The sequence below is a fragment of the Mesoplodon mirus genome (assembly GCF_964341445.2).
Source record: "Mesoplodon mirus genome assembly, chromosome: 7".
In the NCBI taxonomy this organism is placed as follows: Eukaryota; Metazoa; Chordata; class Mammalia; order Artiodactyla; family Ziphiidae; genus Mesoplodon; species Mesoplodon mirus.
The window spans coordinates 8,008,366-8,033,671 of NC_138983.1; the positions used below are offsets into that span (position 1 = coordinate 8,008,366).

At 54.1% G+C, this 25,306-nt stretch overlaps 1 protein-coding gene across 1 annotated transcript in view; it reads right to left on the reverse strand.

The window, feature by feature from the left end:
* SLC22A11 (solute carrier family 22 member 11) overlaps positions 1–13,382 on the reverse strand; it is a gene marked incomplete at both ends in the record, with an annotated part of 31,583 nt that extends 18,201 nt beyond the window's left edge. The window contains 10 exon segments of the mRNA XM_082629323.1: positions 1,643–1,793; positions 1,795–1,858; positions 4,049–4,164; positions 6,702–6,930; positions 8,337–8,505; positions 8,641–8,753; positions 10,955–10,982; positions 10,985–11,057; positions 13,005–13,292; positions 13,296–13,382. Coding sequence (XP_082485449.1) covers positions 1,643–1,793; positions 1,795–1,858; positions 4,049–4,164; positions 6,702–6,930; positions 8,337–8,505; positions 8,641–8,753; positions 10,955–10,982; positions 10,985–11,057; positions 13,005–13,292; positions 13,296–13,382 — 1,318 coding nt within the window.
* Between the last annotated feature and the right edge of the window lie 11,924 nt (positions 13,383–25,306).

Genomic DNA, 25,306 nt, shown 5'->3' on the forward strand with positions numbered 1-25,306 from the left:
AGAGTGACTGGGTTCTCCCACAGGCTGCTTTGGGCTGAAAGCAGGTCCCGGGCAGTGTGACCCGGTGCCAGGCTGCCCCAGGCCAGGTGGTGATGCAGTGCAGGATGACATCCTGGTGGGTGGGCTGGGGGTGGGGTGCAAGGCAAGAACCCAGCCAGGTCTCGGGTGGGTGAGCCTGGGGGCAGCTGCGGGTGGCACTCGAGGGGCGACAGTGCCAGGGCTCCTTGGGCCCTGAGGGTGCTTCCTCCCTCGAAGGAGAGGGTCATGCCAGGCCCAGGCCCACAACAGGGGCCCTGGGGTGCCCAGCTACCCAGAAGCCTTCCCACCACTCCTTCCCACCAGCCCTCAGCCTGCCTGTGGGGCCCCTGCTTCCACAGGGAGCCTCAGCTGGGAAACCAGGGTGCAGGTCACAAGCCAGCGGTGGGCCTGGGCCTCACCTCCCTTCCCGCACGTAGTTGGGAAGAGTCATAAACTCTCAAGTGCTGTCTTTGGAGTTTTTCTCAGAGCGCCGCATCTCACTCAGAGTTTGGGCTCCCGACTGGTCTTCCATCCTCACCCCACCCCTCCCAGCTGCTGGTCCTTCCTTGCCTCCCTCCTGGCTTTGCTGCCACCGTGGGACACCTGTCCCTGCCCCTCCCCCAGTCACCCACCTTGAGCAATAAAATGAGACACGGAGAGGGTTTCTGGGGCCTCACAGCCTCAGTCAGAAAGGGGAGTGAGGCCAGGGCCCATCCCAGCTGCCCCAGTGCTCAGCCTCTTGCTTCTTTTTTTTTTTTTAATACAGATTTTTTTTGTCATTAATGCACCCACATTTTATAGTTTCTGCAGTATGAGGTTTTTAATTTTTTTTATATAAATTTATTTATTTACTTATTTTTTGGCTGTGTTGAGTCTTCGTTGCTACGTGCGGGCTTTCTCTAGTTGCGGCATGCAGGTGGCCTCTCTTGTTGCGGAGCACGGGCTCTAGGCACGCGGGCTTCAGTAGTTGTGGCGCGTGGCTCAATAGTTGTGACGCGTGGCTTAGTTGCTCCGCGGCATGTGAGATCTTCCTGGACGAGGGCTCGAACCCGTGTCCCCTGCATTGGTGGGCGGATTCTTAACCACTGAGCCATGAGGGAAGCCCCCTTTTGCTTCTTGTTTTGTTGGCCATGTGGGAATCTTAGGTCCCCAACCAGGGATCAAACCTGGGTCCCCGGCAGTGGAAGTGCAGAGTCCTAACCACTGGAGCGCCAGGGAAGTCTCCCCTCTCGCTTAGTTAACAAGAGGAAACACCACACACACTCGGCCTGGTGCCTCTCCTGCCTCACTTGGAGCCCCTCTCAGCCTCCCGGACCCTTCTTCCCACTGCAGACTTGGCCTCTGGCTTGAAGTCTGGTCCAGGCCTGGCTCTGTCGTTTGCTGCTGAGGGATCTCGGGCACCTGGCTTCGTCTCTCCGAGCCTCAGTTTCCCCAGGAAAATGGGTGGGGGGCTGGTTGGGCTGTGGCAGTAATGGCCTTGGGCAGAGCCAGGGCGCAGTGGCCCCTGCCCATCCTCGGGGCTGGGGGAGGGGAAGAGGCTGGTGGTGGTGCGGTGCAGTGGACAGGCCAGCAGGTGCCTGGGCCGGCAGCCCCTCAGCCTTCCCTCCTGCTGCCCTGGCTGCACCTTGTGGGACCAGCATGTTGGTCAGGATGGCGAGGCCAGCCACAGCCAGGGAGCCGGCCAGGGTCGTGTGGCGGCCAAAACACCTGAGCAGGAGCGTGGTGGTGATCCGGGCCTGGAAGTCCACGGCTCCAAAGAGGACCTGGAGGAAGAAGAATGCTGCTCCCCAGGTTCTGCAGGTGAAGGACTAGCCCATAGTAGGAGAGGGTGAGGGACAAGCTGTGGGGCGAATCCAGAAGTCAGGTCCCTGCCCCACGCAGGAGAGGACACCCTTGCACCATCACCTACCCTGGGGCTGCACTTAGGAGAGCACCACCAGCCCAGACCCCCAGGCAGCCTGGTGAGTGCAGGATGCATCTCCCCTGGGTCAGGTTGTCCCAGGAAAGGGTGGGGAGGGCGGTGGCCCCATCCATTCCACGTGTGGGCCTTGGGTGTTAGCCTTGGGTGTTGGCCATGGTGGGCTGGACGTTGCCTCTTAGGCTCCCTCTCCACCAACCAGCAGGAAAACATGACCCTCTCTGGGCAGATGGGGCAGTGGGTCAAGCTGACCTGCCCCTTTGCCAGGCTCTAGCACCCTCTGGCTTTGTTTCCTGTTCCCAGTCGTGGCCAGGAACCATGATCTGGGTCCCACTCTACTAGCCATGGACCTGGGCAAGTCTCTGCCTGGCCCTCTCTGGACGCGTTTCTTTGTCTTGAAACATGGGATTATAATAGAATGGGGTCTCGGTGGAGGATGCTGGCCTGCCCCCTTCAGTGCCCTGGGAGTTCTGCCCCCCAGCTGGGGAGAGCATCCCATGGCTGGTCTACACGGTCCAGAGAGACGACTCAGAAGGGCCACCCCAGCTCCCAGGTCCCCAGGCTGGGGCCTGGCTGTGACGGCATCACCACGACTCCTTCCCTGACCCTGCTGCTTCCTGCCCTCCCTGGCCCCTCTCTGCTTCCATGAGAGGTGGTCCCTAGAGCCCCCTCTGTGAACTGCCTGCTCATGGACCTCCATCTCAAAGTCTGCTTCCCAGGGGACCCCATGACACACGCTCCTGAGTAGCTGAACTTACAGTAGCTGAATTTCTACACCTTGGAGATTGAATCTGGCTCCACAGGTGGCCATGGTGGGAAATTATTCTCCACCACTTTTCCAGTCTGTCCCCATCCCTGCTTCACCTGGGCGCTCCTCCCAGCCCGCCCCTTCAGGGGCACCTGAGTGCTGTCCTCAGGAGACACCTGGCACCACCAGGCCGACAACTGTAGAGAAAAGCTGCGATTCCTGCAGAAACGCAGCGCTTCCTGAAGTTTGTGAAAGTGACTTGACAAGGGCCAGGCTGGAGCTGAAAGCAGCTGACCCGTAGGTATCTAGAGCCTTAGCCAGTAACAACTGGGTTAACAGAGATAAGAAAACCCACGAGGGTGGCCGCTTCACAGCCTGTGATTTGAATAACAAAGAGTGCAGAGTGGACCCTGGGAGAATTGAGGAAGCCTTGATGGTTTTTGAAAGAATGGCCCTGGACATTCAGTGGCCCTGGGCATTCCTAATTTATCAGGAAAAAAAAAAACTTAAGCAAAAAAAATAAAAGAGAGAGAGAGAGAGAGAGAGAGAGAAGCATTTGATGCATTCTCTGTCTGAGATGTAGCACATATTTGCCATTATAACCCATATGTGCTTAAATATAGCATAAAATAAATGTTTTCCTAATTTTGAGTTTTATTTCAAGATCAAGGCCCAATCAAACCTGACCCTCACTTTTCCATCCACTCTTCTGGAAGTCACTTAAACTGAATTTGTCTTAAGGAGCCTTTTCCTGGTCCCAGGTACCCCTGGGAGATGGGGCCTCCTGGGGCGGGACGGGGAGTCCACGCTCAATGTGGGGCTGGAGGGTCAGAGAGCAGGACGAGGAGGTAGCTCGGCCTGGGTTCAAATGCCCGCTCTGTCATCTTGGGCAAGTTTCTTGCCTCTCCCAGCCTCTCTTTCCCCATCTGTGAAGTGGGGTATAAATGAACTTATCTCATGGGGTGGCTCAGAGTGGGATGTGTGTGGCCAGCACGTGGTCCCTGCCACCCTCTCGGAGTCCAGCTGTCAGGGTGAGTCCAGTGCTGACCGGCAGTGATCCTTTCCAGCTATTGCTGGTCCCTTGGCTCTGAGGACCTGGCTCTGCCTCTGCCCTGGGCTTCAGCCTGACCCTGGCATCCTGCCCAGGACCAGAGCCCAGCCCTGCCGTCTAGCTGACTTCCTGCACAAGCTGGCCTCCCGGTCACATCTGTATGTACTCTGTCTCCCCTACCTGCTAGGCTCTTGCCTCCTGGGGGAGCTGCCTGTTCCGGCCAGAAATGTACCCCATGAGGCCTGCAGGGGCTGTTTTCCTGCTGGACACCCCGCCCTCCTTAGCCCAGGGAGGGATGCTCAGGATGGCATACCTCACTACCAACAGTCTGCAGCTTCTCCAGCGGAGCGCGAGCATACGGAACAGGTCCAGCCCTGACCGGCGGGACTTTGCAGAGGCTACGTCCTCCTCCATGCTGGACATCAGTACCTCCAGGGATGACGGGGGCAGTGAATGTTGGGGCCATGGCCCTGCCCCACCCCCATGCCGGGAATGGTGTCCAGATGGGCAGAGTGGTAGGGAGAGCCTGGCCTTGGCCTCTGGAGACTGGAGAGCCCTGGGGGAGCAGATGGCCTGAGGGCAGAAAGGGTTCTCTCTGGCCCCTAGCTGAGCTACCTTCTGCAGACCCGGTCACCCTACTCAGAACCAAGGAGCAGGTCTTGTGTCCCAGCTCTAGTCTCTGAGCTGCAGGCTGCAGGAAGGTTTGGACAGTTACCCTGCAAAGCCCTACCATCCCTCTTCACTCCTCTTGGCTGGCATCAGTGCACGCCCCCTCCGGCCATTGGATCCTCCCAAGTACCCATCCAGTCTCTGCCTGCACCCCGGGCCCGGCCTGCCCTGTGCTCAGCTCAGTCCTGGTCAGCTCTAGCTCACCTCCTCTTGGAAGCTTTCCCTGATCCTTCTGCCCCCAGGGAGCTCTGTGTCCTCTAGTCTCTGTCTGCACATCCTCCCACACCTACTTCCTTGAAATAGGTACCTTCAGATAAGCACATCCTGTTTCCCCAAATACGCCGAGAAGCCCCGTGAGGTTAAATGAGCAGTATATGTGGATCAAGGTGATGAATAATAGAGATGGTGATGTGGGCGTGCTGTTGTTGATAATGGTTGTATTGGCAGTGGTGGTGGTGGTGATGGTGATGGTGATGGTGCTGATACTGGTGGTGATGATGATGGTGGTGCTTATGGTGATGATGATGGTTGTGGTGATGATGGTGGTGATGATGGTGGTGATGGTGGTGATGATGGTGGTGGTGGTGATGATGGTGGTGATGGTGGTGATGGTGGTGATAGTGGTGGTGATGGTGATGATGATGATGATGGTGATGATGGTGGTGATGATGGTGGTGATGGTGGTGATGGTGGTGATAGTGGTGGTGATGGTGATGGTGATGATGATGGTGATGATGATGGTGGTGGTGATGATGGTGGTGATGGTGGTGATGGTGGTGATGGTGATGATGATGGTGATGATGGTGGTGATGGTGATGGTGATGGTGATGGAGGTGATGATGGTGGTGGTGATGGTGATGATGGTGATGATGGTGGTGATGATGGTGGTGATGGTGGTGATGGTGATGGTGATGGTGATGGAGGTGATGATGATGATGGTGATGGTGATGATGGTGGTGGTGATGGAGGTGATGATGGTGGTGGTGATGGTGATGATGGTGATGATGGTGGTGATGATGGTGGTGGTGATGGTGATGATGGTGATGATGGTGATGGTGATGATGGTGGTCGTGGTGGCAGTGGTGATGATGGTGATGATGGTGATGATGGTGATGGTGATGATGGTGGTGGTGATGGTGGTGATGGTGATGGTGATGGTGATGGAGGTGATGATGGTGGTGGTGATGGTGATGATGGTGATGATGGTGGTGATGATGGTGGTGGTGATGGTGATGGTGGTGATGGTGATGGTGGTGATGGTGATGATGGTGATGATGATGGTGGTGATGATGGTGGTGGTGATGGTGGTGGTGATGGTGATGATGATGGTGGTGGTGGTGGAGGTGATGATGGTTGTGGTCGTGGTAGTGGTGATGATAGTGATGGTGATGATGGTGGTGATGATGATGATGGTGGTGATGATGATGGTGGTGGTGATGGTGGTGATGATGATGGTTGTGGTCGTGGTAGTGGTGGTGACGATGGTGATGATGGTGGTGATGATGGTGGTGGTGATGGTGATGATGGTGGTGGTGATGGTGATGGTGGTGATGGTGATGGTGGTGATGGTGATGATGGTGATGATGATGGTGGTGATGATGGTGGTGGTGATGGTGGTGGTGATGGTGATGATGATGGTGGTGGTGGTGGAGGTGATGATGGTTGTGGTCGTGGTAGTGGTGATGATGGTGATGGTGATGATGGTGGTGATGATGATGATGGTGGTGATGATGATGGTGGTGGTGATGGTGGTGATGATGATGGTTGTGGTCGTGGTAGTGGTGGTGACGATGGTGATGATGGTGGTGATGATGGTGGTGGTGATGGTGATGATGGTGATGATGATGGTGGTGATGATGGTGATGATGGTGATGGTGGTGGTGATGATGGTGGTGATGATGGTGATGGTGATGGTGATGATGATGGTGGTGATGATGGTGGTGGTGATGGTGGTGGTGATGGTGATGATGATGGTGGTGGTGATGGAGGTGATGATGGTTGTGGTGATGGTGATGGTGATGGTGGTGGTGATGGAGGTGATGATGGTTGTGGTCGTGGTAGTGGTGGTGACGATGGTGATGATGGTGGTGATGATTATGGTGACGGTGATGATAGAGAAGGCAAAACTCACAACGGTGATGGTGATGTCGATGGTGGTGTTTTGATGGTATGGGTGTGTTGATGGGGGTGGTGCTGGAGCGGATTGGGGTGATGCTGGTTATAATAATGATAAAACATCACTGAATGTCCTTCCCTGGGTCATATCCCACACTGTATCACAAATAGCAGCATCTCACCTCTATAGTCAGTGTCTTTTTGGCTTCCTTGTGGCCATTTATCTTGGCCACCTTTTTGCGTTCCTGAAGCACTCGATCTGTTTTGCCCACCATAATCAGCCATCGGGTGGATTCTGGCAGCCACCAGTTAAAGAAGCAGGTGCTTGGCTGGGTCTTTGTTTTCTTCGTGTAGATTGGGCACTCCCCCCAGGTCATGTGGGGAGGGGGTGGTGGGCAGCAGACCTGCCGGCTGCAACAGGAGTGGGGAGAAGGCAGCTGCTTCTCCCTCTGCACCGCTAATGCCAGGCTGGGAAGTCCCTGATGGTCTCAGAATAAAGATGAGTCCCAATGCCTGGCCGCCCTCTTCACCAGCCCCCACTCCCTGGCACCCCATCTGGCTTCCCTGCTGCCAGGAGCCTGCCCGCGCCTCACATTCAGCCAGCGCACAGGCTGCCTGGACATGGGGTGATTCTGGGGTCATTTCTATGGTAGAAAGCTTGCATCATGCTGCATTTTTTTTTAAAAAACCACACATTTAAAACATCCCCAACCAGAATCAAGTGGTTTTATGAAAATAGTAGGCTTCTTCCCAGCCTCAGGGGCAGATGGGCAGGGAGAAGCATCTCCCTTTTGAAAGGGTGAGGGTTTTCCCAGCCCGCAGGAGCTCAGCTCTGTTTGCAGGGAAGCTAAGAAAAACTTCTGGAGGCAGTTTGATGAGGTGGTTACAAGAGCCAGCCTGCCAGGATTCAAATCTTGCCTCTGGCACACAGTGACTGCGTGGCCTTGGGCAAGTCACTGGCCCTCTCCGGGCCTCAGCCCCTCATCTGGAAGTGGCAGTAATAACAGCATCTTGCTCATTAGAAGGAGTGTTGATATACATCTGGTGTTACCAACAGCACCTGGATGCACCCCATCAGTGTGGCTAGGGCGGCTTAATCAGTGTAACTATGGGATGGTCTTCCTCCTTTCTTCCTGGTCCTGTTGATACAATAAACCTCCATGTAGTCGGTGACTTTTGATCTATGATCTGTTTTATTTGCTGATGGGTCCCCAGTGCCTAAAGCCAAGTCTGGCACCGAGCAGGAGTGCAATAAATATTTCAGAATGAATGAATGAGTCCTTAGTCTTCTCTACACCCCACAGCGGACCTGCTCAACTCTGGCCCACGGGCACAAGAGAACTTATGAGGACAGGGATTTGTGTTTATTTCCCTGTATCTCTTCTTCTAGTCCCCACCCAAGCAGGTATTTCCAGGCCTCAGGGATTTTCGCAGCATCGAAAATAAAAGTGATAATATCTTTCCATATCCAATGCCTGACTTGGAGGTCCGCAGGCTGGGCAAGTGATGTGAGGGTGTGACATTGGTGGGTGTGGGGGGGGGCTGGTGCCAATGTGAGGGAAGAACGGAGCCCTCAGCCTCAGGCCCGGAGGTCAGTGGGCTGGAGGGAACCACGGACCCCTGCCTGAAATGCCCACCCCGGAACTCTGAGCCCCCAAGATGTCTCTCCCCAGTGGGGTCTGCTCACATCATTCTCTTCCATGGTCTCGACACCTTGGGAGCCGTGGCCAGCCAGAGCGGTAGGGCCCTTCTCACCCCGGGTCCCCCTCCCATTCAGTGATGTTCTCCCCAAGGGAAAAGGCCCCAGCTGCACTGACCAGGATATCAGGAAAATGACCAAGAAGGGCACCAACAAGGCCAGCTGCAGGGCTTGCCGGTCCCACAGGGCAAAGGCCAGGCTGCCCATGGCCGTCTCGCCGATGTTGTAGGTGCATCTCAGGATCGTCATGGTGACGGCCCTCGTGCGTGTTGTGGTCCCCTCCACCACTGAAAGGCGGTGCAGATGATCAGGTGAGGGCCACGTGCAGTGGCCTTGAGCGCCCTCCTCCCCCCCCCCCGACAGGGCTGGGGCAGGTGATCAAGGGATCCACTGAGCGTCGTCGAGGTCAGGATGATGCCAGCCATTCCCAAAGCGCTCAAAAATCGTAGACAAGGAAATTGGGGGCAACGATGGGGCTGATGCTGGCCACGTCACCTGCAGGCAGCGCCAGCTCAGAACTGGCTTCTGCCCAAACCTATTTCGGGAGACAAGCACAGTGGGGGCCTGGAGAGGGGCCCTGGGGACTTGGGCGTAGAGGCAGGGACTTGTCGCTGGAGGTCCGAAGGAGGCTGGGGCACCTGCCGGAGCGCCTGCCAGTGCAGGCAGCACCTCCTTCTCGGATCTCCTAGGGCCACGTACAGAGTGCATTTGTTATAAAAATGGCAGACGCCTTGCTCTCTGGGCCACAGTCTCTCCATCTGTAAAATGCAGGGATTCACGAGGACACACTGAACAAGGGAGGAGGCTGGCAGGAGGCTGAGCGCGCATGGCCTTGGGTGACCCAGGCAGCTCCTCCATGCCTGTGACTGGAGGGCCCTCAGCCCCAGTGAGGTCAGCTTAGCCCGAGCCACTGCCTGCATTTAGCTGAAGTATGTGTCAGTCAGACTGGAGAGATGCGGGCGAACCTTGGCCTTGCCTGTCTGAGCAGCGCCCAGAAGCAGGGACATGCGCCCCAGATTCGGGGTGAGGTCTGGAGGCTGACACCTGGCGCTGACCCCAGGCTCACCAGGCGACCCTCAGACTGATGGCGATTTGGCTCCCGGTGTGGGTGGCCCCTGGGGAAGGTAAGTGGCGGCACGGTGGCCAGTCCTCCGAAAGTGCAAACTGGACCACCTCCTGCCTCACTGTTCAGGCTCCCTGCTACGCTCGGGGTAACATAAGGCCCACGAAGAGTGACCCCCGTGCGGGCCCCGCCCAGGCTCTGCATGTGATTAACTGAATCTTCACAACCCCATGGGTAGGTGTCAGGGTCCCCACTCACAGCAGGAAGCCTAGAGAAGCAACAAACCCGCCTCTAAGAAGCTGGGACATGAGGCCCCAGAGCCTGCACTACCCAGAGTCCGGAAGCCATTCGTGCATTCAGCGTATTATGATTGTGTGCTATATGCTGGGCACTGGGGATACGGCCCCAAGGCCCCTGCCTCCTTGGAGCTACGTTCTCGTGGGGACACACACAGTAAACGAGCTAACGAAAGCTGGGCACCAGCAGAGAGAGCCAGGAGCTGCGATGGGGAGTGTGGGCGGGACCGTGGGACCTTTGTGCCTGAAGCCGGAAAGGCCTCTCTGAGGAGCGGCCTGGAGCTGAGGCCTGCGTGCTGGGCACGAAGCAGCCATGGGCAGAAACCTCTAGGTGAGGCTCAGCCACCGGCTTCAGTGGGTTCTGTGGGCTGGACGGGAGCAGCGGTGCCCCAGGAGGGGCCGGCATGACTCAGGGGGAGAAGTCAAGTGCTGAGCAGGGGTGGTGGGGTGGGTGGTGGTGTCCTTGGTGTGGGAGCCCAGGGGACCTCAGGCTGGGCAGCGACCAGATCCACATATAAGCCTTTGCAAAGTCACTCTGAGCTCTGCAGCAGAACGGAAGGCCCAGTAGAGACAGGAGACCCCAGAGGAGGCCGTAGCAGGGCCAGAGAGGTCGGTGGCTTGGGCGGGGGACAGCGGGCGTGGGGCAGAGGGCGTTGGGCTGGGACTGTGCCCTGGAGGATGAGTGTGAGCGGTGAGGGAGGGAGCACAGGGCTGGCTCCCAGCGGGGCTGTTTTCCAGGATGGAGTCTGGTGGGGAGGGGGCTGCGCTGGGGGTGGAGGGTCAGCGGCTCAGCATTGACCGTGGTAAGTGTGAGGTGCCTCCAAGTCTGCAGTTGGGTTTACAAGCTGAGGGGGTGCGACGTGGGCGTTTTCAGCACTGGACAGCGGTGCCCCGTGCAGGAGGGGACCGCAGACGGAGAGAAGGTCCCGGACAGCAGCGTTCTGGGTGCTCCACCTCAGGAGGGGTGTGGTGGGGGGGCAGTGGAGGGGGGATGATGGGGGAGGAGGGAGAGGAGTATTTCTATTTCATTACATTTCATGTACTTGGAGTTAAAAGAAAGAGGGGTCAGTCTATGTCCAGAAGACCATCAGCTCCCTGAGGGCAGGGGCTGTGCAGTGCTTGGCACACAGTAGGTGCTCAATAAAGTTTGGTGCTATAGCTGAAGATGAGAGCCAGTGTTCAGGGCAATTTCTCAGCTCAACCTGGCATCGAGGTTCAGACATTGGGGTCTTGGCTCCGTGTGAACCTGGGACGCAGACCCCAGACCAGGGGAGGCCCACCCTTAGGAAACACGAACGCTCACTGGACACTGCCTTACCTCTGGCCCCACAATGCTCACTCTGTTTTGAAGGATCTGGGACGGGGAGAGATACTGACTGGTGGGAGAGGAGGCCCCAGGTGATCCACCCGCAATGGCCCCCGCCAGGTAGATGGACCGGCCTAGGCGCTTCAGGCCCTGGTGGTCACACACCAGGTCCTGCTGGAAGAGAAGGAGGGTGCATCAGCCTGGCTCAGGGGGTGTGGAATAGCAGGGCCAGGGTGGCAGAGGAAGGTCCAGGACCCCCAGAGGGGATCCGGCCACCCTGCATGGGTTCCCCAGATTCCTAAGTCCAGGCGACCCAGGTGGAAGGGGGTGCGGGCAGCGGGCCTCAGCACCCCCCGTCAGCCCACGGTGTGGCGCATGTGACACGGATCTGGGTCTGATGGCGTGACGGCCGCTCCGAGTGGACAGTGGTGGGTGGCAGTTAAACCACAGGCTCGAATTCTGAGTCAGCTGATGACCGACATGCTGGTGCCCCTGGGGACGTTCCTGCACCTGGCAGAGCCCGTCTCCTCCAGAAATGGGGCTGTACGGTTGCTTCTCTTACAGGGCATGAAGATGAGCACTGAGGGCTAAGCACGTGTCACCGTGATTTTCCCTGCTGCCTGACGTGGACCAGAGAGACATCGCCTGAACGTTGGCCCCGTCACCTCTCCCCCCAGGTCAGCCCTTCCCTTCACCGAGGCCTGGCCGCTCCACCCACGGTTCCCTCTCCATCTCCGCCTCTCTTCCCTTCACTGAGGCATGGCCGCTCCGCCCACGGTGCCCATGGTTCCCTCTCCATCTCCGCCTCTCTTCCCTTCCCCGAGGCCTGGACGCTCCGCCCACGGCTCCCTCTCCATCTCTGCCTCTCTTGCCTGAACCGCTGCAGGAGGAGCCCCCACCCCACAGGGCGTTCTTCACCCTGCAAAGTCACCTCTTGAAAATGCAAATCAGATCACTGCACCTCCGAGTCCCAAAGCCTCCAATGACTTTCCTTTGCACTTAAACAAAATCCAGGCCCCTTCCCCACACGCCCGGCCATCGCCGGACCCCTCACCCTCTGTGCCAAGTTCTGCTCTTTCAACACCCAGACAAGCTCCTACTTGGACCTCTGTCCCAACTAAGCTTTCTCCCGAACTTCATGTGACTGATTCCTTCTCTGTCTTTTAAAAAAATATTTATTTATTTATTGGCTGTGTTGGGTCTTCGTTGCTGTGCATGGAATTTCTCTAGCTGCAGCGAGCGGGGGCTACTCTTCATTGCGGTGCGCGGGCTTCTCATTGCGGTGGCTTCTCTTCTTGCAGAGCACGGGCTCTAGGCGCTCGGGCTTCAGTAGTTCTGGTGCATGGACTCAGTAGTTGTGGCTCACAGGCTTACTTGCTCTGAGGCATGTGGGATCTTCCTGGACCAGGGCTCGAACCCGGGTCCCTTGCATTGGCAGGTGGATTCTTAACCCCTGTGCCACTAAGTAAGTCCCTGATTCCTTCTCTTATAATCCAAGTCTCATCTTAGATGTCACCTCTTCGGAGTGCCCTTCCCTGCCTGCCTCTCCCTTCCCTACTAGCAGGAGCTGCTTTCTCCTTTGTGCTCACTTATGGACGCAGGGGCCTTGAGACTCAAGGCAGGACAGAAAGTGATGGAGAAGTTCTGGTGCCTGGCTGCCTGGGTTGAATCAGATTCGAGTGTGCTTTAGCTGTGTGTCCTGGGGCAAATTACTTAACCTCTCTGGGCTTCAGTTTTGTCACTTATTAAACGGGGTCAGTAATAAAACCCACCTCAAGAGATTGTTGTGAAATTGTGATGACAGGGAAAGCATCAGAACAGTGGCTGCCACTTAAAGGGCACAAGGTATGGACTTGGTCTGCTGTTATTACTGGTTTAAATGTTGACCGATTCTGAATTCTCCAGCAGAATGTAAGCTCCTAGAAATCTCCCTGTCCATCCTGTAACCTTAGCCTTAGATCAGAATCCAGGCCATCCCAAGTGATCAGTAGTTACGTGTTGAGGGGGTGGCATATCAGTTAACAGCGGTGATGGAGTCTATCTAATCCTCCCAGTCATTGGGAGGCTGGGAAGGAAGGAAGTGGTGGGGTTGGTTGGGGCGGGGCGGGGGGAGGCCCTCACCTCGGTCACGATGGTGGAGGTAAACGTGCTGCGATCATAGACCCAGCCGTCCACGCACGGCTCCGTGGCAGCCTTGCTCCAGTTGGTGGCTGTGGCGTTGGGGTCCAGGAGCTGCCACTGTGGTTGGTGGAAGCATAGACACTGGTGGGGCTCCTGGTTGGGGCTCAGTGGGATGGAGACGGCCAGGAGGGCCTCAGGGGTGAGGTTTCCAGGGGCCTCAGAGCCGTTGTCCAGCATGTGGGCACAGCAGTGGTGGCCTGGGACAGCAGCTGAAAAGTTCTCCACAACTCATTGGATGGGCGCCCAGACAGAGAGGACCTGCAGGGCCTGGAAGAAGCCCACACCCTCAGCCTGCTCCAAGAGCTCAGTGAACACCATGGACAGAGATGCCGGCACCTAGAGCAGGTCTCCTGGGGGTCAGGGAGCTGGTGAGTATCCAGCCTGCTGCCCAGAACCACTAACAAGCGCAGGACCTCCAGACCTTCTGCTTCCGCTCACCACTCGGCCCCGGGGGGGTGGGGCAGCTGTCCAGCAGCCAGTCAAGTGTGTCCCAAGATGCCCAAGATACTTTGAAGAAACCCCTCCTCACCCAGTTTCCAGGAATGACCGCTCAGATGCTCCACTGCCCTGGAGAGGAGATAAGACTCACTGGGGCATCTGGGGCACCCTGAGAGTAAAAGGTCAAGAAGCTTAAAAAAAAAAAAAAGACTCGATGCCGTGATGTTACTGAATTACAGCAGTGGAAGAAACATCGACCGGGCCGTGGCCTCGTTGCCACGGTTAAAGTTAGATCCCAGCAAGGAATCCTGGGGGAGAAAGGCAGGCTCAGCTACTCAGAAAGGCCTCAGCAGCTCCCCACGGGCCATCTGATAGCATCCTTCAGTCTGAACTTCCAGAACCCTCTACATGCCCTCCTTCAAATCAGGAAAGTGTTGGCCGAACTTTCACCCATCCCGGACCATATCAGTTCATTTGCTGAAGCACAGAAGTGAGGATCAGGCAGGGCCCTCTCGAGCAGGGCTCCACTACCCTGAGGCTGCAGGGAGGCTGGGGGAGGCGGGCGTGGGCATGCGGAGCTGGCAGGAGGGCCCAGGCCTGGGCTCTGTCCCTCCTTACCGTGTGCCTCCTACCAGGCAGCATGGGGAGACCAGCTCACAGACGCACTATTTCAGGAAATTTCCATTTCAAGGTTCCAAGTTGCCTTTATTAGATTGTAAGCTCCCCCAGGTTGGAAACCAAGGCTCCAATTTTCTGGCAGCCCTTAGAAGGGCCCTCGTGGGCCCTGGAGCTGAGCAGACTGGGGAAGTGAGTAAAGTCACACCTCCCTGACCCAGAGTGTGATGCCAGTCCAGCTTGGTGTGAGGAGGCGGGGAGCCCCTGCCCCAGTGCCCCACCCTGCGCTATGCCTCTTAGTAACAGCTGCTCCTGGCACCAAGGGCTTGCTGTGTGCTCAGCTCCATGCTGACCACGCTGCCTGCACTCTCTCATTCCCTCCTCATAGCAGCCCAGGAGAGAAGCAGTACTGATTCCCCTAGACAAGGAAACTGAGGCTCAGAGAGGGCAGGCAGCTTGCCCAAAGTCACACAGCATAATCAGGATTCGAACCAGACACCACAGCCTGTGCTCTCTCCGAGGCCCCTGGCTAGCTGCTGTTTGGTCTCTAGCTTGTCCTGTACCAAATCCCAGCTAAAGGCTGGAATTCAGAATTTGGGTCAGAATTAGGGCCTCCCAGGTGCAAGAAGAATTGGCTGAGTCAGTTCCAGAGAGAAGTCTGAAGAGCACTGGAAGTGTGGGTGAGGTGTGGGTGGGTGTCTGGACCCTAAACTTCCCAGAAGCTCCCCAGAGTGCTTGGGGAACTCAGCCAAGATGGCGCCCAGCCAGGAAGCCGGGAGTCAGGGTTCTGGGCCTGGATTTCAAAGCCCGGGCCACTGCCCCTCGGGCAGGAACTCGTGATTTTTAAAATAGCAAATAGAGAGAGGTGGGGAGAGAACCAGCCCAAACTAAAGCCCAGGAGGCCAGGAGAGAGGGGCTGACTGGGAGCAGCCCCCTCCAAAACTATCCCAGGCCAAATTTTACATGGAAAGAATTGTGCTTCATGCCTAGGTTTGTGCAAACACCATCATCACAGGGGAAGGCCTGGACCCGGGGACCATAACCTTGAGTAGTGACCTCCTCTCTCTGGCCCCTGGTTTCTGACCTGGGAAAGGAAGTGTTGCCATGTTGGTGTTTCAGACCTTAGCCAGGATCAGAAACCACTGGAGTGCTGGTGAAAATGCAGTTCCCCTGTGGGCCCAGGAATTTGCATTTAAAAATAAGCCCTGAGGTGATTCTGCTGCACTAGGACCCAGGCCTCCCTTGGATAGTGGCTGGGCTAGAGGTGGCTACTGAAATCCCAGGGTCTTCGAGAGAATTCTTTTCTCCTTCTAACTCCTCCTTCCATATGCTTTAAAAAATGTTCTCTTCTTCCCTGCCATTTGCCTGTCATGGACGCCCCTAAGCTTTGCTTACAGGAGAAGGTCAAACCTCCTGGATTTGCCAGAAGGCTCCCGGAATCTCCAACTGACTTTCCGCTTCCAGACCAAGGAATTTTTAATTTGTATTTTCTCTTTTTCTGGGCTGCAGGGGGCAGGGCTGGGTGCAGCCGCTCCGCCACCTGGTGGTCACACCCGGGGCTGCAGCATTCCCAGCATCGCTCTTCCTCACCCGTGTGCCCATCCCCCAGGAATACCCAAGCAGAGGTGGGAAGAGGGGGCCTTGGGGTGGGATGCAGGCAGCCTCAGATTGTAGCCACCAAGCCCTCCAGACTGTCTCATTAAATTAATTCATGTAAAGTGAACCCCTGGTTGTAGAACCAGAATTGCCCTTGGGGTTGACTTTTCTATCCAAGGGCTCTACCAGTTAAAGCCAAGGCCAAGGGACTTTCCTGGTGGCGCAGTGGTTAAGAATCCGCCTGCCAATGCAGGGGACACGGGTTCGATCCCTGGTCCAGGAAGATCCCACATGCCGTGGAGCAACTAAGCCCGTGTGCCACAACTACTGAGCCTGCGCTCCAGAGCCTGCGAGCCACAACTACTGAAGCCCGCGCGTCTAGAGCCCGTGCTTCGCAACAAGAGAAGCCCCCGCAACTAGAGAAAGCCCGCACGCAGCAACGAAGACCCAACGCAACCATCCCCCCCCCCGCCGCAAAAAAAAAAAGCCAAGGCCAAGCTTGGCTGCCAAATGACCTTAGGCAGTTCACTTCCCTTCTCTGAACTTCAGGGTCCCTTCTCTGAATCTCTAAGGTGGAGGCCTTCCGCTTACTTATAGTGAGATTACATGAGATAATGAATGGCCTGACAGTAGGTATTAACCACCACCATCATCACCGGCATCGCACTTGACCCCTTATTCTTCCTTTTTTTCTTTTCCAGTTGAAGTCACGGCATTTCAGATCCAGCTGGGCTCACTGGATTTTGGCCCCTCCCTGCACTCCTAGAAGATCCTAGGGTTGGCAAAAGGTGAGGGTCTTTCCTGGGCTCACACAGCAGGGCAGAGGTAGAGACTTGTATAAGTCACAGACTCATGGGGGTAATGGAAGGAAAGCCCCCTCTCTGCTGTCTTAACTCCAACACTTCCCACCCCAGAGGAATCCACTCAAATGCTTTTTTCTATGTATTCAGGAACACATCAACATTAATAATTAGTTGTCTTTAATTGAGAAGTTGTATGTGTACACGGCAAACAACCCAATAGTCCAGAGCTTTGTAAAATGACAAATAAAAGTCCTTTTCCCCCATCACCCTCACCTGCCCGGAGGCAGGTGCCACCAACAATGTTTATCCTTCTAGAAAAATCTTAGAGCATCTTCAAATACATGCATCAAGTTTTAAAAGTGTTGAATAGGTAGTCAATTCGCAAGGTTCAGAACAGAAAATGTAAACAAGGTATACAATGAAGCGGTTCTCCACCTGCCCCCTTCCACGGTCCCCACTTGCCACCTCTACCCTCAGGTGACCTTTTTAAATTTCTTGTGCATCCTTTCACATTTGCTTCCTAAAACATAACCAAGGGCAAATGTGCATTCTTATTTTGCTCCCTTTTATACAAAAGGTAACTTTGCACTTTGTGTTTATTTCCCCACAATGGTATACCTTGTGCGTCCAAGAACATCCTGATTCATTTTCACAGTTGCATAGTATTCCATTGTATGGATTTCCATAATTTACCTAACTGGTTTCCTGTCAATGGATAGTTGGATTGCAACTAATATTTTTATATTACAAAAAATGTTGAAATGAATAACTTTGCACATATACTCTTTTGAATGTGTGCTACTGTATCTGTAGAATAAAATTCCAGAAGTGAGATTATGGAGTTGAGGTGTCAGTGAGCTGGTGGCCTTGAGAGGCAGCCCCAATGGCCTCCCCAGGGACACCCTCACGTACACTCTCCCCAGCTTCCTAACACACTGCACTATGACCACACTTGTGGGGTTTTGCCAATATCATGGGTGACAAGTAGTATTTCAAGGCAGCTTTATTTCATCTTTCTTTTCTTATGAGTGAGGTTGAGCATCTTTTAACATATTTAAGATATATTTGTATTTCTTTTTCCATGAACTGTTTCTTCTTGTTCTTGGTCTATTTTTTGATTACGGTATGTGGCTTCCTTAGCAATTTCTACAAGCCCCTTTTATGTTAGGGAGGTTGGTTCTTTGCCTGTGATAGAAGTTGAGAATATTTCTTAATTTCTTTGGACTTTGTTACCGTGCTATTGTTATTGATCTTTTTGCATGTAGAATTTTTTTTGTCACCAAATTTTCAATCTTTTTTTTTTTGACTTTGGGATTTTTGTGTCATAATCTGAGAGGTCTCCTCCACACTATGGTGATGAAGGAATTTTTTTCATGGTTTGCCTCTTTAAATCAAGAAGGATTGTTGGGTTTTGTCACATGTCTTTTCAACACCTATGGGGTTGACAGGATGACTTTTCTTGTTAAATCAATGAATATGATGAGTTATGTTAATAAATTTCCTGAATCATATGAATGAGTTTTCCAAAGAATGCTGAACCATCCTTTCATTCCAGCAGTGAACCTACTTAGACAACGGCTATTATTCCTTCAATGTGCAGCTAGATTCTGCTCATTAAGGTTTTATTTAGAGCTTTCCACTCTTCCCATGTGAGACTGGGCTGTGGTTTCCTCCCTTCCTTCCTCCATTCCCACAATCTTTGTAGGTTTCGGTATCAATGTGATACTTCATTAAAAATAATTTGGCCTGGGCTTCCCTGGTGGCGCAGTGGTTGAGAGTCCGCCTGCCGACGATGCAGGGGACACGGGTTCGTGCCCCGGTCCGGGAAGATCCCACGTGCCGCGGAGCAGCTGGGCCCGTGAGCCATGGCCGCTGAGCCTGCGCATCCGGAGCCTGTGCTCCGCAACGGGAGAGGCCACAGCAGTGAGAGGCCCGTGTACCGCACACACACACACACACACACACAAATAATAATAATAATAATTTGGCCGCGTCTTCTCATGCCCTGCCTCAACTTACATAATGGAGGGCTTTTCCCCCATCCTCGATATGTAGGAAGGCTGAGATACAGGAGCCTCTGGGTCTGAGGAAGAGAGATGGTGGAAGAGGGTCTGAGCTGCACCTGCAGGATCCAGGAGGTAGGATGTGACCAGTCTCATATCTGAGCTTTATTTCCTCAGAAGGGTCCAGGCTGCCAAGTGCTCATGTTCAGAGGTTGTCTCCTCTCCAGTGGACCCTGGTCACCACAGCCCCCTCTCCCCCAGTTTATGCTTTGACCAGATGCAAGAACCGTGATGTCTGGACACTGCTGGAATCGTCCTGCAACCCACGGCCTTGTCCACTGGTTCTTCTCAAAGCAGGTGGCCTGAGACTGGACTTTCCCTCAGCCCCAGCTATGTGGATTCAGCCCTTGTTATTTGCCTTCTGTTTACTTCCTTTGGTTCTGTGGGAAAAAGGGCAAAGGACGTCTTTTCTGTACCTTCTGATGGCACCTACTGCGGGTACCCGAGGGCTTTCTCTGGCTGCAGGAGCTTGAGGGGGCCACGTGGAGCAAGTCAGAAGTTTTAGAGACATAAGGCCCCCAGAGCAGCCTCCAGCCCGGAGCTGGTGGGTCCATCCCCAGCTTGTCTGGCCCCGGTGCCACAAAGGTAGCCGGCTTGATACCATCCCCTGTGGGCTTCCTTCTCTTCCCTGTCTCACTTCCCCTCCTGAGATCACCTCCAGATAAATGGGTTACACTCAGACCTTTGGAGGAAACCAACCTAAGGTAGGGGGTCCCAACCCTCTTTTGTGAGGCGTGACAGTTGGTCAACAGGGGTCCTGGGATTATGTGTGGACACCAGGCTGATGCCTTGGTTACGCTCTGGACTACTGAGGAGGTGGGTGACTCATGCATAAAGGAGGCTCAGAGATGTCGGGTGATTCCCTCAAGCCTCTCAGGGATGCCACAGGGTGGTGAGCCCCACTCCCAACCCCACCCCATACTCCTTCAGGGCGTCTGCTGCTGGGGGTTCCCCTCTGTGCATTCACCAATAGACTAAAGGGACAGAGACTTAGAGACAGAAGGATCCTGAGATGAGTCCTCACCCCTCATCTTGCCACAGAGAAGAGCCTCAGAAACATAAAGTGCTGGCCCCAGGGTGGAGGGGTGATGGGGCAGGGGCCAGGATCCAGGTGTCCCTGCTCGGTTCTCTCCACACTGCCTGCAGCCACCAGAGAATGACCATGCAGTCACTGGTCACCCGTGCTCTTCCTGCCTGGACTGGCCCACTCCCAGCTGTTATGAGACCCACTCTTGCATTTGTCTCAGAGGGCTTGGGATTCATCTCATTACACATTGTAAGGGGCTGAATGGTGGCCCCCAAAGTGATGTGTCCACACCCTACTCTCCAGAACCTAGGGATGTGACCTTATTTGGAAAAAAGGTCTTTGCAGATGTGATGAAGGATCTAGAGATGAGAACATCCTGGATTACCTTAAATCCAATGACAAGTGACCTTATAACAGACACACAGAGGAGAGGCACAGGGAGAACAGGAGGTCATGTAAAAACAGAGGCAGACATCATCAAAAAATCTAGAAACAATAAATGCTGGAGAGGGTGTGGAGAAAAGGGAACACTCTTGCACTGCTGGTGGGAATGTGAATTGGTACAGCCGCTATGGAGAACAGTATGGAGGTTCCCTAAAAAACTACAAATAGAACTACCATATGACCCAGCAATTCCACTACTAGGCATATACTCTGAGAAAACCATAATTCAAAAAGAGACATGTACCAAAATGTTCATAGCAGCCCTATTTACAATAGCCCGGAGATGGAAACAACCTAAGTGTCCATCATCGGATGAATGGATAAAGAAGATGTGGCACATATATACAATGGAATATTACTCAGCCATAAAAAGAAATGAAATTGAGCTATTTGTAATGAGGTGGATAGACCTAGAGTCTGTCATACAGAGTGAAGTAAGTCAGAAAGAGAAAGACAAATACTGTATGCTAACACATATATATGGAATTTAAGAAAAAAAAATGTCATGAAGAACATAGGGGTAAGACAGGAATAAAGACACAGACCTACTAGAGAATGGACTTGAGGATATGGGGAGGGGGAAGGGTAAGCTGTGACAAAGTGAAAGAGCGGCATGGACATATATACACTACCAAATGTAAGGTAGATAGCTAGTGGGAAGCAGCCGCATAGCACAGGGAGATCAGCTCGGTGCTTTGTGACCGCCTGGAGGGGTGGGATAGGGAGGGTGGGAGGGAGACGCAAAAGGGAGGGGAGGGCTTCCCTGGTGGCGCAGTGGTTGAGAGTCCGCCTGCCGATGCAGGGGACACGGGTTCGTGCCCCGATCCCGGAAGATCCCACATGCCGCGGAGCGGCTGGGCCCGCGAGCCATGGCCGCGGAGCCTGTGTGTCCGGAGCCTGTGCTCCGCAATGGGAGAGGCCACAGCAGTGAGAGGCCCGCGTACAGCAAAAAAAAAAAAAGGGAGGGGATATGGAAACATATGTATATGTATAACTGATTAAATTTGTTATAAAGCAAAAAGTTAAAAAAAAAAGATATCAATATTAGAAATTAAAAAAAAAAAAAAAACAGAGGCAGAGATTGCAGTGATGTGGCCACAAGCCCAAGAGCACCTGAAGCCCCCAGAAACTGGAAGGCACACAGAGAGATGGTCCCCCAGAGCCCGTGGAGGAGCATGGCTCTGCAGACACCTTGAATTTGGACTTTTGGCCTTCAGAACCATGAGAGAAGAAATGTCTGCTGTTGTTAGCCGCCTGGTTTGTGGTGCTTGGTTACTGCACCCTAGGAAACTCAGACACACATTTATTTATTCCACTTGGTTCTTAAATTTTTTTCCAGCAATTTCCCTCCACCTACCAAGACTCAGGTCCCAAAGGTTGTGAAAGAATTCATTATTACTTCAGCTCCACAAATACACATTAAACACCTACCAGGTGTCAGGCCGCACGTCGGGCCCTGGGGACCCAAGGTGAGTCAGCAAGGAGGTATGTTCAGTAGAGAGACAGAGGTAAAAAGTCATCACGACATAGTCTGATCACACAATGTCAGCAGGACCTGACACACATCGGGATAAAGCAGAAGACATTAACTGCTGGGGAGGGGGCTCTGGAAGAACCAAGAGAGGGCACAGGTCTGAGGCAGGGAGAGGGAGTTGGGGTGAGTACTTGAGGAAGGAGAACCGCATGTGCAAAGGTCCTGAGGCGGGGGGTGCAGGGGGGAGAGGTGGGAGGAGAGGGTCTGGGCCCCAGAAGAATGTGTAGGGATGGAGGACTACAGGACTAGAGTAGGAAGGGGCCCTGAGCACAGAGCCCACCCGCTGGCTCTGCCCCAGAGGGTGATGAGCAGCTTCAAGAAAGAGCTCCAGTTGTGTTCACAGTTTTGAGAGATCTTCTGAGGATGAGGATGGTGAGAGTGTAGTTTCAATAAATATTAAAGAGGTAACGATACAAACCACCCGCAGAATGACTTGCTGGATCCAGCAACATCCCTCCAGGTAAGTATCATCATGCACAATCCTTTTGAAGGTCTTGATAGCACATACTGTTCTTCAGAATCCTACAGTGTCTCTTTTCGGTAACGGGGTATCTTCCTGACCCGCAGAGTGAGCCTGTCTTGGTCACACGCTGGATTAACCTTTAAGCTTATTTATTAACCCCGGGTCAGCCGCTCTCCCCACACGCACATCTTCTGCCTTGAAAGGGGCCCTCGAAGCTCCATGGTTGGGGAGGGTTTTCCCAGCTAGGTTCCAAGGGTGGCCCACACTGTCCTGGCCCCTGGCCAATGTCATGGGCTGCTGAGTCCCTCGGCCCCAAGGTAACCAAGGGTTCCTGGACACTCGCCACATGTGCTGGCTTTGCATACAGGCCTCACTTTGTACTTATGGGGACCCGATGACAAACTCCAAAACCGGACACATGTATGCCTATAGGACCTTGACTAACCCAGCCTCCAACCCTGGAACAGAGCCAGAGCCCCTGATGTTCTGAAGAGGGGGGTCTCACCTGCCCAAGCCCCCAAGCTGATGGGTGCTGTCCCACCCGGGCACACCCACCCCCAGCACCTTCCCCCTGGGGTGGCATGAATTCCTGGCCAGTGAGACACCAGGTAGGAGGGCCTGCAGCCTGGCCGGCCCAGCACCGAGACTCAGGCCTGCATGGGCATAGCACCTCCCTGAGAGACCACAGGACTCTTCTCCTGGTGGGGTTCCCAGGGCTCTACACATCACCCACAGTATGGCAGTAAGGGTGTCGCAGGAAGCTGTGGCTTCCCTCTCCCCTTACTACTCAAAGTGTGGTCCACGGGCCAGCAGCATCAGCATCACCTGGGAACTTGTAGAAATGCAGAATCTCAGGTGCCACCCAGACCTCCCGGGTCAGAATCTGCATGTACCAAGATCCCCGAGGAATCTGTGCGCCTGTTCAAGTTCAAGGGGTGCCAGCTTAGACCGTTCTCCTCCACCAGCCACTGCTGGCCCAACCCTTCCACCTCCCCAAAGGGACTTTCTAAGAGGGGCTTTGCCGTTATTCACACCACTGCCTCCTCTTCAAAACATAATCTCTTCAGGAATGGGATCTTACCTCGTCTTTAAACTCTCCAGCGCCCAAGCCTGCCTGTGCATGGGAGGCAATGCTGGGTGTTTGCTGCGTGAAGGAGGGAGTGTTGTCAGGAAGTATGCCGAGTGCCGCCTCGTCAACTTTCTCTGCTGGCACGGAGGGCAGGGCAATGGAACCTGCTGCCCCCGCCAGTGCTGGGCCCATAGAGACAGACACCTGGGGACATGTGTTCCCCACCCCCCTTTCCCGTTCTGCCCCCCGGTGACAAGTAGACCCCAAACTCTCCTCTGTATTGTCAACCCAGCTACAGAGGGACCTCACTCAGCCACGGTCTCCGCAGCTACGGAGCCTGTCGTTAAGGAACCTGCTGGGTGCCATCGCCCAGGGGATGCAGGGGCCCTGAGGCCCTGCTTCACCTGGGTCTCCTGAGCTCTGTACGTGGTTTCCCGGGGTATGAAGGTGGGTGTAGGGTACAAGCACTCATTTATCTCCCCTCCCCAAATTCAGGTGGATTGAGAGAGATGACAAAAGGCAAAGGAGGAAAGGAATATACGTAAGATATAAAGCTCATGGGGCAGGTGGACAAGGAGACCCCCCAGGCAGAGGGACCCACCACCCCGCACAGTTGGAAGAAGAGGAGCTTTGGCAGGAGTGTGATAGTGCCAGGTGGGAGGCAGTGGGGGAAGGGAAGAGGATTTGGGTAATTAACAGAAGGGGCATCAGCAAAGTAGTCATGCCAGCCCCCCTCCCTACCTCCCCTTAGCCACCGACTCCAGTGTTTGCCTAGGGTCAAAGCCTCAAGTACAGATAAAAGGGGTTCAGAAACTGGGGGCTAGGCCCACAGAACAAGGGCAGCACCCCAGCAATGTAAGGGTCCCGCATCGGAGTGGAGCCCTTCATTCAGAAATTCATGTCCACTCGCTCCACCTGGCTACGGGACTTGACTGCTAGCCCCCACCTCAAAGGACCATGGCCAGGGCTCCTGCAGTCAGAGATGTCATTCACAGCTAGGTGGCAGGAATTCCCACTTGGCCTGAGGAAAGATGTTCCAGCAACCAACGATTTTGTCCAGACACCCCACTTCTTCAAACATGAATGGACAACCAAGAAACACCGACACTTAGGAATTCCAGTGCACTGAGAGAGATACACCAGATCAATAAACAGAAGAACCAACTCAGTAGGTAAGTGAAGTAATGCAGTAAACAGAAGAAAAATCTAAAGTAATTATAGCTTATATTGTCAGAGAAATTTAAGAGGACATCTGTCTTTTAAAAACAGACTGCTGGGCTTCCCTGGTGGCGCAGTGGTTGGGAGTCCGCCTGCCGATGCAGGGAACATGGGTTCGTGCCCCGGTCCGGGAAGATTCCACATGCCGCGGAGCAGCTGGGCCTGTGAGCCATGGCCGCTGAGCCTGCGCGTCCAGAGCCTGTGCTCCACAACGGGAGAGGCCACAACAGTGAGAGGCCCGCGTACCGCCAAAAAAACAAAAACAGAAACAAAAAAACAGACTGCTGTGAAAAGGAAACATTCTCAGCATTTTGGAAATTGCACATGACTGACAAATTCTGAAACTGTCAATGAATGGGTTGAACAGTGAAGTGGATGCAGTGACCTGGGAGTTCCTGATAAGGGAATTTCCCAGAATACGGTGCAAAAGGACAGAGATGAAAAAACTTACAAAAAGTTACAAGTCATGGAAATTAGAGGTTTTGACATCTAATAGAGGTTGGAGAGAACATTGAACATAGGATTTGAAATAATAGAAAAAAATTAGAGGGGAAAACATCTCTGAGCTGAGTGGTTTAGACTGCTGAGCAGGTATAACGAAAAAATGACACACACTTGGTGAAAGTCTAAACTCCAAGAATAGAGATGGGTTTACACGTTAAGTTCCCACCATGACTCATGCAGTATATAGTCACCTAGGCCATTATTTCAATCACAAATCTTTACTGAGGACCTGAGCACTGGGCCAATTACAGGTATCCCCACTTTTCAAAAGTTCACTTTACGCCAGTTCACTTTTACAAAGAGTTACATTAGCACCTGTTTTCATTAATTGAAAGACATCTGAAGAGGACTTTCACTTTTACGGAAACAAGCGAAAATAGAGATCAGTATTTGTTCTGCAGCAAGCCCTTATAGAGGCGGTGCCGCACCCTGGGCAGCGGGAGTGGCCCTGCCAAGTTCCTTCCCCAG